The sequence below is a fragment of the Mercurialis annua genome, linkage group LG4 (assembly GCF_937616625.2).
Source record: "Mercurialis annua linkage group LG4, ddMerAnnu1.2, whole genome shotgun sequence".
Classification (NCBI taxonomy): Eukaryota; Viridiplantae; Streptophyta; class Magnoliopsida; order Malpighiales; family Euphorbiaceae; genus Mercurialis; species Mercurialis annua.
The window spans coordinates 40,258,412-40,276,660 of record NC_065573.1 but is presented as its reverse complement, the minus strand read 5'-3'; the positions used below and the strand labels follow the sequence as shown (position 1 = coordinate 40,276,660).

At 31.5% G+C, this 18,249-nt stretch overlaps 4 protein-coding genes across 4 annotated transcripts; 2 read left to right on the top strand and 2 right to left on the bottom strand.

Annotated features, from left to right (window-relative positions):
• Positions 1-1,609: 1,609 nt before the first annotated feature.
• On the top strand, positions 1,610-2,806 carry LOC126679262 (50S ribosomal protein L18, chloroplastic-like). The gene is made up of 3 exons (XM_050374253.1): positions 1,610-1,869; positions 2,146-2,307; positions 2,526-2,806. The coding sequence occupies exons 1-3, from the start codon at positions 1,681-1,683 to the stop codon at positions 2,673-2,675; spliced, it is 501 nt and encodes a 166-aa protein (XP_050230210.1). The 5' UTR covers positions 1,610-1,680; the 3' UTR covers positions 2,676-2,806.
• A 467-nt stretch (positions 2,807-3,273) lies between these two features.
• On the bottom strand, positions 3,274-3,681 carry LOC126678701 (self-incompatibility protein S1-like). Its single transcript, XM_050373596.1, has one exon. It carries the CDS (start codon positions 3,679-3,681, stop codon positions 3,274-3,276), a length of 408 nt encoding a protein of 135 aa, XP_050229553.1.
• Positions 3,682-5,282: 1,601 nt separating this feature from the next.
• On the top strand, positions 5,283-8,303 carry LOC126678907 (V-type proton ATPase subunit E). The gene is made up of 6 exons (XM_050373823.2): positions 5,283-5,516; positions 5,719-5,819; positions 6,083-6,239; positions 6,579-6,775; positions 7,604-7,703; positions 8,030-8,303. The coding sequence occupies exons 1-6, from the start codon at positions 5,415-5,417 to the stop codon at positions 8,063-8,065; spliced, it is 693 nt and encodes a 230-aa protein (XP_050229780.1). The 5' UTR covers positions 5,283-5,414; the 3' UTR covers positions 8,066-8,303.
• A 2,568-nt stretch (positions 8,304-10,871) lies between these two features.
• Positions 10,872-11,906, bottom strand: LOC126678700 (uncharacterized). The gene has a single exon (XM_050373595.1). It carries the CDS (start codon positions 11,904-11,906, stop codon positions 10,872-10,874), a length of 1,035 nt encoding a protein of 344 aa, XP_050229552.1.
• Positions 11,907-18,249: the final 6,343 nt, after the last annotated feature.

Sequence of the window (18,249 nt, the reverse complement as noted above, 5' to 3'; positions counted from 1 at the left end):
GCCCCTCCAAAAACAAATCCTAGCTTCGTCCATGACGGTGTAGACCGTAAACACGACTTCCTTAGAGAATCCCAATCCTTATTAATTTTTTTCACAAACATAATTAACTTTATGAAATAAATCAACAACTGACTAATTACTAACAACTGACGAATCAAATTTTACCTATCAATCAAAAAATGACAAATCACACCCTTTAACGATAAAATTTATAGTGTGAATCAAAATAATTTTATTTTAGTTTTGATACCTAAAATGATATATATATACTTTTGACTAATTTTAACTATTTTAATTATATTATTAGTTTTTTTTAATACATCAGATTTCATAAAATAAAATCTAAAACAGTTATATTTGTAAGAAATTCAGGAAATTCAAAAATTAAACCCGATAACCTGACATGGAATATACTATTTACGCTAACATGCGTTGCCTGATTCGCAAATCTACTTACGAAAACAAAAACTAAATTACTAATTGTTTCGTCAATTAAGTTCAATCCTTGGTCAAACTTATTCAACGTTTGCTAATGGAATTCCGATAACAAAAATTATCGCCATAACCTCCGACTACAACCCGAAAAACCTTTTAAAAAAGGGACAACAAACCTTTTTATAAATAAAGGATAACAAACTTTTCACATAAAAAAAATAGAAAAATAAAAAAAATTAATATATTCCATAAACGATTGCATTTTCATTTTCATTGTTGAAAGATCTTCAATTTATCTTTGACCCACTTTTTAATGGCAAATGTTAATCCATCAAGAATAAAAGTAGGAAGGAATTGACTATTTATTAAATTTTATTGAATTGAGCGAAATTGAAAAAGAAGTGGCTATCACCAACAGCAACATTAAACTATTTAGTAGTAGGAAATGAAAAAACAAACTACCGGAAGTTAAGTTTTTGTTAAAAAAAGAAAAAAATGAGAGAGAGAGTCATGAGATCTTAGCTAATTATATCACTAGTTATCTGGGAAGCACGGAAACGGAAACGACATGAAACCAACACACGGAAACGGTAGTATTTTTTTTTAAAATGAAGGACACGAAACATGGAGAAACGTGTAAATAATAAAAATATATGGATATATTTATAAAATTAAAAATTAAAAATGATATATATTAAATTTTATTTATACATTTATGCCAATTAAAAAAATAAATTAAACATAATTAAATATAGCAAAAATTAGAAGATAATTTTTATTGTCGATAACATGAACACTAAAAATTGTAGGTAATTGAATCAAAAAAATTATTTGTTAAGAATGTTTTAGGTTTTTTATAACTTTTTTATTTACGGAAACGGCCCGAAACGTTTATTTATTAGTTTCCAAAAGTTTCTGAGAGTTTCCGCCTTCCGGTTCCCGAAACTTTTCCAAAATGAGACACGGAAACTTCGTCGAAGTTTCCGTGCTTCATAGCTAGTTATTGTTAATACTTATTGATAAATTTAATATTTTAATCAAACTTTTTATTTTCTTAAAAAAGTACTAATATTTTTAAAATACAGTTAAAACTAAAAGCACCCAGGGAAAAAGAAACAGAGGGGGCAAAACGGGAAAATGAAAGATTGTTTTCAGAGGATGGATAAGGTAAGGTATAGTTTCCAAGTTAGCAGTTGGGAGAAAAAGAAAAAAGAATAGACAAGGTAAGGTGTTGCAGAGAGAAAAATGGCAACTGCAGCTTCACTATGCAGCTCTTTTTTAGGATGTACCCAACACTTCTCACCATCATTCTCAGCTAGGCCCAACCCAATTTCGATTCAAACTGCTGCTGCTCCATCGCTTCTTAGAATTGAAGCCAACCGTAATACTAGACGCGAGAACAGGACTGCTCGCCATGTTCGCATCAGAAAGAAGGTAATCAATGTCTTCTTTTTTCCTTTCAGAATGATGCTCAATTGGGTAATCCCATTTTTCAATTATTCAAAAAAAGTTTAATTTTTTACCAATTGGGTTACAGCTCAAGTAGTGTGTTTGACAGTAGAGTTTTATTGGCGATTATGATTGTGCATTATTAATTTATTAACTAGGAATTGCAAGCTGGACTGGAGAGGACTAGTTTAGGTGTTTAGGTCATGGCATTGCCAATTTCGATTCGAGGCCCTGCTTTTGCAATTTGCTTTGTTATTTCAGGTCGAAGGAACTACAGAGAGACCAAGACTGAATGTTTATCGTTCCAACAAGCATCTCTATGTTCAGGTGATTGATGATTCAAAGATGCACACTCTTGCTTCGGCTTCAACAATGCAGAAGCCTATCTCCGAGGAGTTTGATTATAGTTCTGGTCCTACCTTGGTAAGTTTGTTTTAGGTTCAATGATGGATAATGAGCTTAGAATCTAAGGGGTCCAGGTTGTTTTAGCTTCATAACGGCTAGAAAAATAGTATTGGTTAGGCGCATTTGTTGCTTCATTACTTGTTGGCTGGTTTTTTTTTTTTTTTTTTCACGGAGTCCATTTTGTTGGGTACGGTGCTCTACACAATTTCTAACTTCTTGTGAAATAATTTCACCAGGAAGTAGCTAAAAAGGTTGGTGAAGTCATTGCAAAAACCTGTTTAGAGAAAGGGATAACTAAGGTGGCCTTTGATCGAGGTGGATACCCATATCATGGACGTGTCCAAGTTCTAGCTGATGCAGCTCGGGAACATGGCCTTCAATTCTAAGATTTTGTTGGTTAGTTCCTTTTGAACACTAGTTTCCTTTTGAGTTAGCTTCATGCCAGAAGATGTTACTGTTTATGGATGAGACTGTGTAATTGTACTGAAATGCAATTTTAAAAGCTTTCCTTTGTTGAGTTCAGAAATCTTAACTCAAAGTGGATTTGATGGACAATCCAATGATTGAAATCCACATTGCATTTGCATAGAAATCCTTGCTTTCCTTGGTTAGAGCTGTAATGGATAAGCTATATTCGATTATCAAAGAAACAAAAGTTTATTGGATAGGATGAGGGTGGGTGTCAACGGCAGAAGTTACCTCAGTCAATTACGAAGTAGGCATGGTTGCAAATGATTCTGTCGAAGAGAGTCGACCCATTTTTCTTGAAATTTTTGAATCTCCTTTTTAGATATCGGAGAAGTATGTTACGCATCTAGTGCGTTTAGTTAAGAACACAGTTAAGTTTGAATACGAAAAATCTCTAATAGATAAGCGATCTTATTTTTTATCTTAGATATATGAATTTCTTGCCCAGAACAAGTCCAGGTAAGAATTTCCCATTTGCATACATACATTACAGTCACACAAACACACGCACCTGTGTCAGTTTGACCAATAGTATATAAATTCCCAAAATCCAGTTTGGTCATTCATGCCGTAAACGCCTTCTGTTGATATCAGCCATAAGCATCGACTCTGGCATCTAATAAAATCCCTTGCAAACGAGTACGCATCGAAATGATACTGCTGTACATTTTCCCATGCCATGTCACAGTAAAACAATGTGGTTCCTCCTATATCGACTGAAAAGTCCCACCCAAATTCGCTTCCGTCCGCTATGTTCTGCTGGCCAAGATCATTATCTTTTGATTGGCAGTGTAATGTCATGTTTCTCCCATTGCCTAATCTGTTCATGACACTCGTATGCACCTTGTCTGAAAGAACCAGGTTGCACAAGCTGAATGCTAGGACAAGAGCCAGAGTATACCTAATTTTTCCTGGGGATTGCATGTCGCTGTTGAAAAACTCCAGCAATTCTGATCAGCAAAATTGGTTGAAAAATAAGGCTTCAACAATGTATGGTTCCTTGTTTATTGGCTTAATACATATTTTGACCCCTGAACTTGTACCCATTTACCCATCTAACCCTCAAACTTAACGTCTCACCTATCGAACCCCTGAACTTGTTAAATAACCCGATTTGACCCCCGAACTTGATAAATACATAAATATTGAACCCCTCCGTACACAATTTCTTCTAGAATGTTTCAAGTGACAGGTGGACACGAAGGGTTCAATATTTACATATTTATCAAGTTCAGGGGTCAAATCGGATTATTTAACAAATTCAGAGGTTCGATAGGTGAGACGTTAAGTTTAGAAGTTAGATGGGTAAAAGGGTACAAGTTCAGGGATCAAACTATGTATTAAGCCCTTGTTTATTTACTTTGTGAGTGGAGTGGGAATGTGCTGTCATTGGGATAGCTGAAACTGTGGATATTCTTTTGATATGGACAAATCTAATGATGTCACTGAGAAAGCTATGCAAACAAAAATGCTATGTAAAATACACACAAAATATTAACAAGGAAAATGGCACATGTTTTAGAATAATTTGATCATAAATATTAATTCTCAGAATTTTAAAAATATTTTTATAAGTTAAATACAAACATATCTATCTATACTATATATAAAAGCACGGATGGGGGGGACAGACAAATTTACTGAATAGTCCTTTTCAGTTTACTACTAAATAAATGTTTAATAGTCATTAACTAATTAGTTATTTAATTAATCACTATTGTAATTAAAGTCCTAATTAGAATAGGTAGCTAAATTATCTCCAATTTAATTTTTAGCATATAAAAAATAACTAAATTGTCTCCAAATTGTAGGAATACCTATCGTTTAGTTTGATTGAACTACAAAATTAAAAAATTATATTTTATCAATATATTATTATTTAAATTTCTATCTCATTGAGGAGTTACGTTACGAGCCACGTGCATAGCACGTAATGCGAAACTAGTAATCATAAAACTCTACAAATTTTTGAACAAGGTTGGCGGTATTAAAATAAAAAGGACATAATTATAATTGTAACTATCGAAATGGTAGGTTATCATTGAGAGAAATTTTTAGGTAGACAAAGGCTAGACCAAGCACATTATAACCTCAATAAAATGATGACAAAATTGTAATATCATATTGTTTAACTAATCATATAACAGAAATACAATTGCGTAAAATTAATATAAATTATTCTTTTACTTTTTTTTAAAGAAATTTTAGTTTATTCAATTTTTATAGAAACAATATTGACATTAATAAAAACAAATACAATTTATATATTTTTATTAATTATCAAAAAAGACAATTGTGAAAGGGAGAAGGAAACACAAACACTATATATGAATATAATTATAAATCAAAAGTCAGAGATTTTATAATGTTATAAATTAAAATAAAAGGACTTCAGTAGAAACATATCAAAGTTCAGGGATTAAAGCTGAAAACTACCCTAATTATTGAGATAAATTCAAGTAACTTTCTGGTCCAGGACAAAGGGATATATTATTATTATTTTAAAATAAAATAATAAAAAACTGCCTAATAATAATATCACAGTAGTCGCTCATTCACCATCGCGAAAACCTCCAAACAAACAGAACTTGTGCTCTTTCCGATCTTGTTCTTCTCATAAAAAAAATCCGAAATATCAATCAATCGCCTGAGCAAAGATGAACGACAGAGATGTATCGAAGCAGATCCAACAGATGGTCAGATTTATCCGGCAAGAAGCCGAAGAGAAAGCCAACGAGATCTCCGTTGCTGCTGAAGAAGTAACTAATCTCAACCCTAATCCTAATCCTAATCCTTATTATTTATCGTATGCAATTTTTATTATCTTAAACTCATTTTAACAACACTTCATTATATCGTAATCGCATTTGCAATTAATTATTTTGTTTAATTGCGTTTTGATTTAGTTGATCTGCTGCATTTAATTAAGGATTGATTAATTCTGTACTTCTGTTTGCGTAGGAATTCAATATTGAGAAATTGCAGCTTGTAGAAGCAGAGAAAAAGAAGATCAGACAAGAGTATGAGCGTAAGGAGAAACAAGTCGACGTTCGCAAGAAGATGTAATTTATTTTGCTCTCTTGTTTTTATTTAACAGATTAATTTTGATGTTCTCGGCGTTTTGATAGTTGAATCTGGATATTTATCATGTTGAATTAGAGTAATATAACAATATAATTCCAGTAATTTGATTGGAGACTGATTAGTTTGAATTTGATTGTGAAATTAGTTGGATTGGAGTATATGACTAATTAGGAGGCTACCTCGAAAATAATGTATGTACCGGGTAATGGAATAATTTTAATTGTGTTGATGTTTTTGCCAGTGAGTACTCCATGCAACTTAATGCTTCTAGGATTAAGGTTCTTCAAGCTCAAGATGATGTGGTTAATGCCATGAAAGAAGCAGCTACAAAGGATCTTCTCAATGTGAGCCGTGATCATCATGGCTACAAAAAACTTCTGAAAGAACTCATTGTTCAGGTCAGTGAGTTATTCAGTTTATGTCAGTTATTTTTCCTGGTTTTACTTTGTGTTAAGCCAGTTAGGATAGAGTTGGTTGAGTTCATATTAAATTATTATAAACCAAGATTTCTTTACTTGAATGTCACTAGCAGTCTAGCATGTTGATCTGATCTCAGCCATTATGTGGTGAAGAGTATCCAAGGACTGTTGCTTTTGGGTTTTATGAAATAATTCTTGTTACGTGTTCCATAATTATCAGGATATGTTATCAGAATGCTACCCTGTTATGAGCTGGATAATTTAAAATCTAATCAGGACCCAATTTTCTTCTTTCTTATTTGTTTTTTTTCACAACAGAGTTTGCTGAGATTAAAAGAGCCTGCTGTCTTGCTGCGCTGCCGGAAAGAGGACCTGCACTTGGTGGATTCTGTCCTGGATGCAGCAAAAGAAGAGTATGCAGAGAAAGCAAATGTTCATGCACCAGAAGTCTTAGTTGACAATGATGTTTATCTTCCACCTGCTCCTACTCACCATAATGCCCATGGTCCTCACTGGTAATTTCCCTTTTTGATTCTCAAGTTGAGACTGCAAAGAGCATGTACTTGTTAGGGGATTTAAGGGAAATTAGCTATTGTTTTTCTGATATTTTTCTAGATATCAGTGGTAACCTACAGGGGAAGTTAAGTCTTTACAATCATATTCCATATTGTCGTGTAGATAGACATGTCAATTCATGTCTACAGTCATAAACTTATCATGTGAGAGTTCACACGAAACACGATATACTTATACACGAACACAACATAATTAATAACCGTGTTTGATAAGCAACGTGTTTATAACACAAATTATATGAAATGACTCGTGTAAATACGATTAGTTAAGCATGTTATTGGGTCGACCTGTTTAAATTGATACATTTAAACCCATCTAATTATTAAATAATCTATAATTTTCTCTAATATAATTCAAATAGAATCAGTAATATTCTAATATCTACTAAAATAAATAATATAATAATTTTACTTAATGAAAAGAATACTATTATGGTCAAGTATAAGCTATATTTAATCGTGTTTAAAAGGATTACACGTGTTTTATCTGTTTAGATGAAATTATTCATGTCATACACAGGTTGACCTGTTTATGATACGAACCTGGTTATACCAAACCCAAACTTATTTAACTTTATGTCGTGTCGAATCATTTAATCATCTGGATGTCGTATTTAAAATAGCTAGTTCTAGTTGTGCAATAGTTAACCAGAGGATATGATTAAAAACTGGCTTATATTTCATAATAATAGTATTCTTTGTCATCCAAAATACTGGTGATGCCGTGATGGAAAATTATGTTCACGGTGATATATTTTTGTTCTCCAGTTTTGGTGGTGTGGTGCTTGCTTCCCGGGATGGAAAAATTGTGTTTGAGAACAGCCTCGATGCTCGGTTGGATGTTGTGTTCCGTAAAAAGCTTCCTGAGGTAAGCCTCACGTGTTCTGATTCTCCAAATCTCTAAAAAGTTTCACTATTTTCTCCCGTGTCCTTTAATTTGGCACTTTTGAGAAATTAGAAATTTCCTTAGCAAGCCTGAATGCAATGTTCACTAATCTGAGCAGAACAACTTATCGGTGTTTGTCAATTAATAACCTAAATTTTGTCTTTCAATCTTGAAACTGAGTAGATCTGACTTTTTTCAGTGACTTGCATAATTCTCAATTTGTGTATTATTTTCCTTACCACACACATCTATCAGTTTTCTTGTTTTCGTGAGGCGATTACTAAAAATAATGTTGCTATGCATTGCAGATCCGCAAGAAGCTCTTTGCTCAGGTTGCTGTGTAAGGAATTTGGTTTTATTTGGTATTTCACCGGTGATATTTATATGAGTATTTGAAGATTTTCAATCTATTAATATCAATTGCTTGGTTGTATAATTATTCTTTCATTATCTTCTTGGCGGAATACTTTTATTTCTGCAATTTGAGGTATGTGTCAACTGCTGGTATCTCCTATCATTTGGAACATGGTAATGCTATGCAATCATATTCAATAATAAACTGAACGCTAGCGTTTTAATCCAGCTGTATCATTTTTCTTGCGGCTGGACATTGGCCTGTCTCGGCTGCTTTATTTACATGTTACGAGTCGGTTCTTATGAGTTGGAAATTCTTTTTTGCATTTCGATCTTACCTGTGAGTGGAAATAGGGATGCCAGTTATTTATTTTTGTACATAAGTGTGGAAACTTTTTTTTCTTCTACAGAATTAGAGTTTATGTTAATATTGTGAAAAAAGTACTGCAGTCAGTTTTCAAACTAAACTAAAGACTATATGGATTTTTTTGCTGCCTTATGAGCTATTCAATTTCACATTTGCTTAACAATAATTGAAGGACAATGACGACATTGACAAGCGATTGAACCCCTCGAGGAATCTGAATTTTTTTGTGTTGCATCTCTGTAATTTCAGGTGATGTCATATTTAAAAAAACAATGAATACCTCGTCGAAAATACAATTCAATGTAACATGTATAAATAATATTAACCATATAAGTACAATCATTGAGAGATGTTTTAAAATTAATCTTGAATGAATAAATCATCTTTTTTTTTGTCAAACTTTTAAAGAAGTTCAACTTGAGGACTTCCCAGGGTCATCCAATCTTTATCACTGGATAATAGGTAGTTGTATTAAAATAATTGTGGAATTACTTATTTTTGCAATTACAAAAATTCGAGAGGAAAAAAAAGACATTGTCAAAAACCAAAACATAGCAAGCATGTCGAAATCTGTATTACCACAATCGAAACATTCATGTGGCTTTTCGTGGTATATAAAAGTTTATTCGCGAAGCGGTTTTTTTTAGAAGTTGCGTGAAGAACCACAACGACAATGTAATCCATAGTTTCTCTTTTAAATATCGAATAATGTTTTTTTTTTTGGAATGAGCTCTCATTATCTCAATTCAGAAATTCTAGAGGATTATGAATGAAGAGGGGTGTTTGCATTCTGCGTTGGTAATAATTGCGGTTTTATCACAGAAGTAAGTAACAGCTGCAATTGGAGAATGGGATGGACAAATGTCTTGATCAAAGCGGATTCTTCTTTATATTAGTTTTTTGATATATTTGATGAAAGGGTTAAAAATTGTAGATTAAAAACTATTTTGCAAAAATAAAAATTTTAGTTTCATAAAGGCAAAAAAAATGAACCTTTAAAGTAGAGAAGTTTTTAGATGAACATAAGTAGCACGGAAACGGAAACGGGAGACGGAAACGATACGAAACGGACACGGGGAAACGAAAGTTTTTCAAAATGAAGGACACAAAACGTGGGGGAAACGTGTAAATAACAAAAATTTAAGGATATATTTATAAAAATATTATTTAAATATTTATGATAATTAACAAAATAATTCAATTTAATGTACTAAATATTTAAAATTTTATAAATATATAAAAAATATAATACAATTCAACACAAATAAGTATATTTGTTGTATTGTGGGCAATGCGAATGTAAAATTTATGGGTAACTAGTTAAATTTTTTTATTTGTGGGTAATAATTTTAAATTTTTTACAAATTTTAATTTTTATTATTTACAGAAACGGCACGAAACGTTTCGTACGGGTGTCCAAGAGTTTCCGGTTTCCGAAACGGGAAACGCAACTTTATCGAAGTTTCCGTGCTTCTTAGTTAAGTTTACCCCTATTTAAAATAGAGCAAATTATTATCAATCCTCTCACATTTGATATAATTCACACTTTACTCTCTTCTGTTTGAAAACTAAACTATATGGCCCCACTTTTGTTTCCGTCAACGTTTTAGTCTCTCCATCTATTTTTAGTGTTAGTCAACGAAGTCAAAAGACTTATGGAGAAATTAATTATCAAAACTGAGGGACGAAATCGTTGACAAAAACAAAAATGGAGAATAAAATTGTTGAAAAAAATAAAAGTGGGGGACCATATAGTTTCGTTGACTAACATCCAAAATAGATGGAAGGAATAAATCATTGACAAAATCAAAAGTGAGGGGCTATATAGTTCAATTTTCAAACAATAGAGACTAAACTGTAAATTATGTCAAATGTGAGGAGTATCATAGTAATCTGCTCTTTAAAATATTGATGTTCATTTATTTGTTATCAAATTATTATGATAAGTGAATAGTTCATAGTTAGAATTTAAACAAATTATTATGAGGCCTCCATTTATATATCATAATTCACACCCTCATTTCTCCTGTTTGAAAATCAAACAATATAGTATATTTTATTTCTGTCAATGATTTAGTCATCTTATCTATTTTTGGTGTTAGTCAACCGAGTTAAATGACAAAATTAAAAAAAAATTGAATGAACGATATGGTCAATCTGTTTCTGTTTTCGTCAATGATTTCGTTTTCGTGTTTGGAAATTAATCTACTCTTAGTTGGCGGAAACAAAAGTGAAAGACCATATCGTTTGATTTTAAAATAAGAGAGACACAAGTGTAAATTATGACAAATATGGAAATCGTAATTTGCTATAAGAATTTTTCCTTAATGTGAGACTCGTATGTCAAAATAAAATGTTCCTCAAAACTAACCAAATTGGATAACAAAAATAAACAAAAACCAGAAAAAGCATGCTCCTATGATCTAATATTAGTCCTCGGGTTGCATTCCCTTGAAACTCAATAAGCTGTAACTGTAAGAGCCCAGAATCTGGCGATGTTGAGATAGATGTATATAATTTGTGCTTCTGGCGATCTTCTCCATTGCAAATTCTCTCCAGCAAACGTGATGATTATAAATTATTGGCTCCTCTCCTTTGGCAAAAAACGTCCAATAATTAATACAGAACAGTGGTTTTACATCTCTCTCAATATATTTTCCTTTAATAAAATCCAAGTCCATCACTAATTTTCTACCAAAATCATTTTCCTTAAAATCTTCTAAAAGCACATAATGCAGTTTCCTGTGTACTATAGCGGCAAATCCAGGAAATACAGTATTCCGATCATAATCGAAACACCTTGCTAAATAGTAAAAATTCGAAACCCTATCAAGGTTTGTAAATATTCCTTGAGGTAAAGTGTTAACAAACACAACCTCATCTTTCAATCTTATTGTAACCACTTGAGCTAAATTACTTGTAATTCTCATCAGATGGAAATTTTGTCGATCTGGGCGTTCCATATTAAACATAATTTTCTCTTTTTCGAGATCAAGATCGTGTAAGCTAGGGATCTCGATGATTCTCCATGAAAGATCATCACCAAGTGTTAGAATTTCACAACCGCCTCGGCTGTTAGTTTCTTTTTGGAAAGAATACGCAGCGACGAGTTTATACATCCTAGTTTTGCAGTCGTAACAAATGGTGATTTGATGATCCATAGTAGCGAAACTCGGAGTTGGAAGATTAAGTACTCGTTTGGTTGCTGGGTTTCGAATACGATACCTCGCGTTGCTGCTCCTCTCGATGAGTACGCCGTAGCTCTGAGCTATAAGCTCGAAGCTGTGACTGCTGCCATCGTCACGTAAAGCTCCTTCAACTCTCCAGCTAACGTTAAAAAAGATGGCATGATACATATTTTTATGTATAAAATATGGGTCTTGGATTAAGGAATTCCATTGCTTGCAGACTCTTCTGCATATCATGGCATGATCGGTACGTAATCGGCATAATATCTCCGTCATGATTACGTTTGGCAGGGAAGATATGTTGGTTTTTGGTTGCTGCTTCTTATTTTTCTTCTTCCTCCAATACCTATTCTTCTTCTTCTTCTTCTTTTTGGATTGCGTGAATGCCGTTTCTTCATTAGGTTTCCTATCTGTTACTATTGCCATGTTTTTGAAACAACTTTTTCTAAGGGAGTAATCAAACTAGCTAATCATTTACTTCATCTTAAATAGTAACACCTCCTTTTTGTTAGGACTTTGATTTGTAAACGGAAACAAACTCATATATAATTTTACACTATCAAGAAATAATTATTATTTTTTATAAGAATTTAGTTACAAGTTCATTAAATAATTCAATTAATAATTATAACAGTATTTTATTAAATAATTTTAGTTAAATTTCATTTAATAAAAATTTAGCTACAAGAATTATATAATTTATGAAAATTTAGTTTTAAGATTTTATATTTGATTAAATAAATTTAATTGCATTATTTTTTTTCATTTAATTCATCTCTTCTTTGTGTATGAATTAAATTTCTTTAATTATTATTTATCCAAATATACCTACATAGTAGACTATTATTTACCGCCCTAAATTACTACCCACCGCCCAACTTTTTACCAAAATACCCCTAAACTATTTTTTTTTTAAATTCAATCCTCTCAATTCAATTAAAAACCCAACGAATATCAGAGCGAATTTACAATAAAAATGTCAAAATCGACTAGAGATAAAAGACGGAACCTCCGATAAATAAACGGTTTTTATTTATTTAATTTTTTGAATTTTTTAATTTTTTTAATGGACCATCGCCCTCAGATGGCGATGGCCCATAGGGGCCATCTCCTTGATTTGGCGATGGCCCATAGGGGCCATCGCCTTGATTTGACGATGGCTCATACGGGTCATCGCCAAATCAAGGCGATAGCCCATAGGGTCCATCGCCAAATTAAGGCGATGACCCATTAAAAAATAAAATAAAAAATAAAAAATTTTAAAAACGAAAAAATTTAAAACCGATTAATTATTAGAGGTTACCGTCTTCTATTTTTAGGTGATTTTGATATTTTTATTATAAATTTGCTCGGTTATTTGTCGGGTTTTTAGTTGAGTTGAGAGGATTGAGTTTTTTTTTAACTGAAAATGGCTTAGGGATATTTTGGTAAAAAGTTAGGCGGTGGGTAGTAATTTTGAGCGGCGAATAGTAAAACCCTTTATCAACTAGAAAAAAATATTTTATTATATAAAACATTTATATTCTAGCATGAAATGATTTTTACATTTGTATACATTAAAATTATTTAAGAAAATAAATAAAAAGATAAGAACTAAAATATTATTCATAACATAATAGAAAGATTAAAAATTAAAATTTTACTGAATCGTAAATGTTAATATGAGATCCTAAAGAGCAAATATGGAATTTGCAAAAAAAATTAAAGGTTTTCCAGAAAGAAAATCTTCAAGAGTCAGATAGAACATCACAGGAAAGGTTCCAAGATTTCAGGCCAAAAGCCAAGGAAGTGGCCACAGGAAACGGCACAATGCTCCCTTGCCCATATCCTTGATTTCAATAAGGTGTATATTGACCAAATTTCAGGTTAAGGAATCACAGCGTAGCGACGGATAATTCAGAATCAGAATAGGTCCAGTGGACAAATCAATAGGAAATGCTACAGCACCCTGATCCACAATTTCAGAAGTATGAACCAGAAAGTTCAAAAGAGTAACCAAAACAGAAGAAATTTTTGGAGTCAAATACCAAATATCAGACTTTGAACCGTAAGGTATATCAGCAAGAATGTAGCTTGGAGTTCCCACAACCTAAATTGATAGCCAACATTTTAGTAAAAGAAGCTGCTGTTGGAAGATTATTCCAGTTTAGGAAGCAACAAAAAGAGACACATGCTGGATGATATGATAGAGTATTGAGCCAGAAGAGTGTAATTCATGAGCATTAGGACCTTGCAGCTTCTACTTCACTCATACCACAACAACAAAATTAATATCGTTCCGAGAACACCACCAACAACAACAAATAAAATAACGGTATTCAAACTATTCCAAAGTACACTAACTCGGAACTTTAATCTATATACTTATATAATTGAGAGGACTAACAGAATTCTCTCATTCAATTTCACCAAATAGAGCATAGTTCCCATCTTTTTTAAAAGATTAATTTTAATTAAATTTTACAAATCACTTTTAATTAATATAAACTTGCTAATGTATATCAACTTGCTAAAAAATAGTTAAGACGATGTCATCGTTTGCATAATAATCTTTATAACCTATAAAACCATTCTTCAAATGCAAACGAACTCAATGAACAGGTAAAAAGAGCTTTCCAATCTAATTGTTTGTGATGTTTTTGTTATTTTACTCACTGTAATTTTATGATGTAGGTTTGAAAAAATATACAGAATCAACCATTTCTTTCATCCTTATTTGTTAGATTTATTCACTGCAATTTTGTATTGTAGGTTTGAAAAAATATATCGAGATAACCATTGATATCTTTTCTTTTCAATATAGAAGCATCAAGCAAATACAAGAGCAATAAAATATTAACATAAAAATCTATGTATGTATATTTTTTTTAATTATTATATGAAAAAAATTAAACATTAAGCATAAATTTAACTTTAATTTTATTATTTTCATGTCCTATGTTGATGATTGGATCAATTATAATTAATTGTTTTTGTTCTTTTAAATTATTTCCAGCTTTAATCCGGCACAACAAGCCCGAATTGTTGCATTCCATTTAACAAATGATTTTGCAATTTTTAGAGTTAAGGATTATTTCTATAGCTAAGATTCATAATTCTTATTATATTGTTTGTTCTTTTGTCCTTTTGATTATGCTAACATTTTTGTAAATTGTTTTGTGAAGCAAAAATGCTATTAAGTCAAAAAAAATGATTTGAAGAGGTTTCGAACAGTTGGACACGTATATGAATAGTGCTTAATGTTTTCTATAAGCATATATTTCTACTATTTATTTTAATCTTTCAATACAATGGACGAGTTGGTTATAAAATTGTTGCTTGTATAATTTAATTTTTTTAATCTATTTATAGCTCTCATGGTTAATCTCTCTCAATTTAAAGTAATATAATATTGTTCTAGGACAAGATTTGGATTGGTGAATGTGGTTTTATCTTAAGAATTGGATATTAAGGAGTCTTTCTTCTGCTTTTATCTTATTATAATTTTAGCTATTTAATTTTTATTAAACTTACTTTTCAAAAGTGATTTTCCATATATTTGGTAAAAAAAAATTCATAATATTTTAATAGATAAAATTGACTTTTAATCCTTTATCTTCAGATAGTATCTCTAAACACATAAAGATAAGCGATCATCATTTCATGTTTTGAATTTTTAAATAATAAAAAAATAAAAAAATAACTTTTTTGTATTTTTCGTACATTCCTTTAGCTTTATTCTTATATATTTTCTGTAACATGTACTTTTCTATTTAAATGATAAAATATCAAAGAATTAATTAACCAAAATATGACAATATTGAAAGATGGAGTAAAATACTTAAACGTTTAAAATTATAAACTATTCTCTACAATTCAAATTTAATCAAAATCAACTAATTAAAGCATATTATATAATATATATATATATATATATATATATATATATATATATATATATATATATAGTCTGATTATATGCATTGAATTTTAATTGATACACAATCTACATAAATAATAGAAAAGAAGTCTGTTTTGCAATATTAAGTTATATAATACTTTTAATAAACTAATGATTCGACCCAAGATTTGTCAGTTTATATAAAAATAAAATTTCAATAAAATGCAGAAATGTGCCATAAATAGTCAATGCTACAAAACAATTTATTAGTAGACTTATTAGTATTATAATTAAGTCTTTATTACTAGAATTATTATAAATGAATTATTTTCATTTTGTTTTGTTTTATCAGTTCATACAAAATAAATTTTTAGTTTCTTTTAACACTTTTAGCAATAATTTTTTTAATAAAATTATTATTTAAATTAAATATCAATTTGATTCCGCACAAATGTGCGGGTTTACGGCTAGTTTGGTATAATTTCAGGTTACAAACTAACTAAGAAATCTGAAAATAACCTGCAAATCTCCTGAAAATAACCTTAATCCAAGAAGCATTAAGTTGCATGGAGTATTCACTGACAAAAGAATCAACACAATTAAATTTCATTCGTTATAAGGCACATACATTATTTCAAGGCAGCCTCCTAATTAGTTAAATAAACAATAAATAAATTTCACAATCAAATTCGAATTAGTCAGTCTCCAATCAAATTACTGGAATTATTTTGTTAGATTAATCTGATTAAACATGAAAAATATCCAGATTCAACTACTAAAACGCCGAGTGAACATCAAAATTAATCTATAAATTTTTCCATTAATATTTCTCTTTCACTTGGTTCACTAATCAAAAAGTCATTGTGAACTGACAACAAATTTTTTATATAAATTCTTATTTTCTGCTTCTAGTATTGTGTTTCTTTTGTGATCCAAGTAAGTTTAATTCAACCAATCCGGTTAGTTACTTATGAGCTAAGTTTCAAGATGCAGCCTATCAAACAAGAACAAGTGTACTCAGTTAGTTATTCTCCAGCTTATCCATGTTAGTTAAGATTGAACCAATGTAAAGGTGACATGTGTACAGAGTTGGTTAAATCTGTTACACTGCCTTGTAGTATAAAAGGCATGAGGTTGGATAGAGACGTGATTAGCAATGTGAAGCAGCTTGAAGAGAAGTTCAACCGGTTAAGTTCTGGGGAGGAGAAATTTAGTGGAATGCAAGGCAAGATGTTTGCCCTGCTAGACCAAGGAGATATGAAAACTTTGAAGATGCCCGATAAAGAAACCACCACTACTGTGTGGAACATGATCAAGAAATCTTTTGATGAAAGCCATACAAAATTAATGGTTTACAAGACCAAAGCTGCTGATCTTGGGATTACCCTCTGTCATTTGATTGTTGATCTGGTGATGTTTGTGGAAGATGACCTTAACATGGATAGGAATTTGAGAGTCTTTGAAAGGGTAATAAAATGGGTAGCACAGGGGGAACCTTCAGTCGTCATTCAAAGGCTTTTGAATGTGCTAACAATGATGCATAAGAGGAAGGGGAAGGAGAAAGGCAGTGATGTTATTGGCGCAGAAGAGGAGGGGGGGGGTCCAAGAAAACCAAAAAGAAAACTAAGAAGAAGAAGAAGAAGAAAGGAAAGTCAGTCAATTTTCAAGATAGGACAAGCATAGCAACAGAAGATGAAGATTCTTTGGCTTTTGAAGGTACTGATCATCTTTTTTTTGAACTTCTCAGACTGACTTTTGTACTAGAAACATTTTGGACTTGTTCTCTTTATCCTAAGTCCCTGGATGAGCCATTGCCCTATGTGGAAGCCAATCTATACCTCTCTCAAAAGTACTTGGAACCCATTGAATCTCTGGGAATTGATTTCTTAGTTTTATATCAAGACGTTGCGGACGTGATGAAGCTAACCGGTGACTACAAAGCAATGCTATGCAAGGTGGACCAAGAATGGCAATCTATCAAATCAGACAAATTAGTAGTGTATGTCTAGATTGGATGTTCATAGGTTAATTGATGACTACAAAGCAATGAAATGCAAGGTGGATCAAGAATGGCAATCTCTCAAATCGGAAGTGTATGTCTAGATTGTATGGCTAATTGTGTTCATAGGTTAATTGGTGAGAAAGACTATACTTTTAGTTTAGCTTTGAAGTTTTATTAGGCTGATGTTGTATTGCTTTATATCACAGAAGAAATGTTGTATCTTGTCTACACTTAACATCTTGCTTAATACATCCTCATCTCTTTTCCAATTGAGAGTTCATGCTGCTGTGTTTCTTTGCTTCTTGTTTACCTTTGCATATTCATGTTGCACTTCAGAACAAGTATATCTGGTGATTCTAATTAATCACAGTGACTTTAGAAGATATTGAGATAGAAAAATTGGATCACAGGGTATATTTAAGTTAGATTCATCAGATTCAGTTTAAACAAAATGTAAAGCAATCTGTACCATTTTAATTTCAGCCTTTGCATTTCTAAGGAAAGATTGAAAATTCCAAAAAAAAAAAACATCTTCAATTGATTACATAAAAAGCAGCCTAATGGCCTTTAATAGCTTTACAAATGCATTATTTTTGCCACATAGGAACATCAATGTAAGGAATTGTGGGGCTACTAAACAAATAATAGTATCATAATAAGCCTAGGCTGTTCTGATAGATGCGGCACGATCTTTCGACTTGGCTAGCCATGCTACCACGAGAAATGCGGCTAGATTG

Coding starts and splice junctions, on each gene's coding strand:
- LOC126678907 (XM_050373823.2), top strand. CDS start 5,415: ATGAACGACAGAGATGTATCGAAGCAGATCCAACAGATGGTCAGATTT. Junction 6,240..6,578: donor TGAAAGAACTCATTGTTCAG/GTCAGTGAGTTA, acceptor TTTTCACAACAG/AGTTTGCTGAGATTAAAAGA. Junction 7,704..8,029: donor TCCGTAAAAAGCTTCCTGAG/GTAAGCCTCACG, acceptor TATGCATTGCAG/ATCCGCAAGAAGCTCTTTGC.
- LOC126678700 (XM_050373595.1), bottom strand. CDS start 11,906: ATGACGGAGATATTATGCCGATTACGTACCGATCATGCCATGATATGC.
- LOC126678701 (XM_050373596.1), bottom strand. CDS start 3,681: ATGCAATCCCCAGGAAAAATTAGGTATACTCTGGCTCTTGTCCTAGCA.
- LOC126679262 (XM_050374253.1), top strand. CDS start 1,681: ATGGCAACTGCAGCTTCACTATGCAGCTCTTTTTTAGGATGTACCCAA. Junction 1,870..2,145: donor ATGTTCGCATCAGAAAGAAG/GTAATCAATGTC, acceptor TTGTTATTTCAG/GTCGAAGGAACTACAGAGAG. Junction 2,308..2,525: donor ATAGTTCTGGTCCTACCTTG/GTAAGTTTGTTT, acceptor TAATTTCACCAG/GAAGTAGCTAAAAAGGTTGG.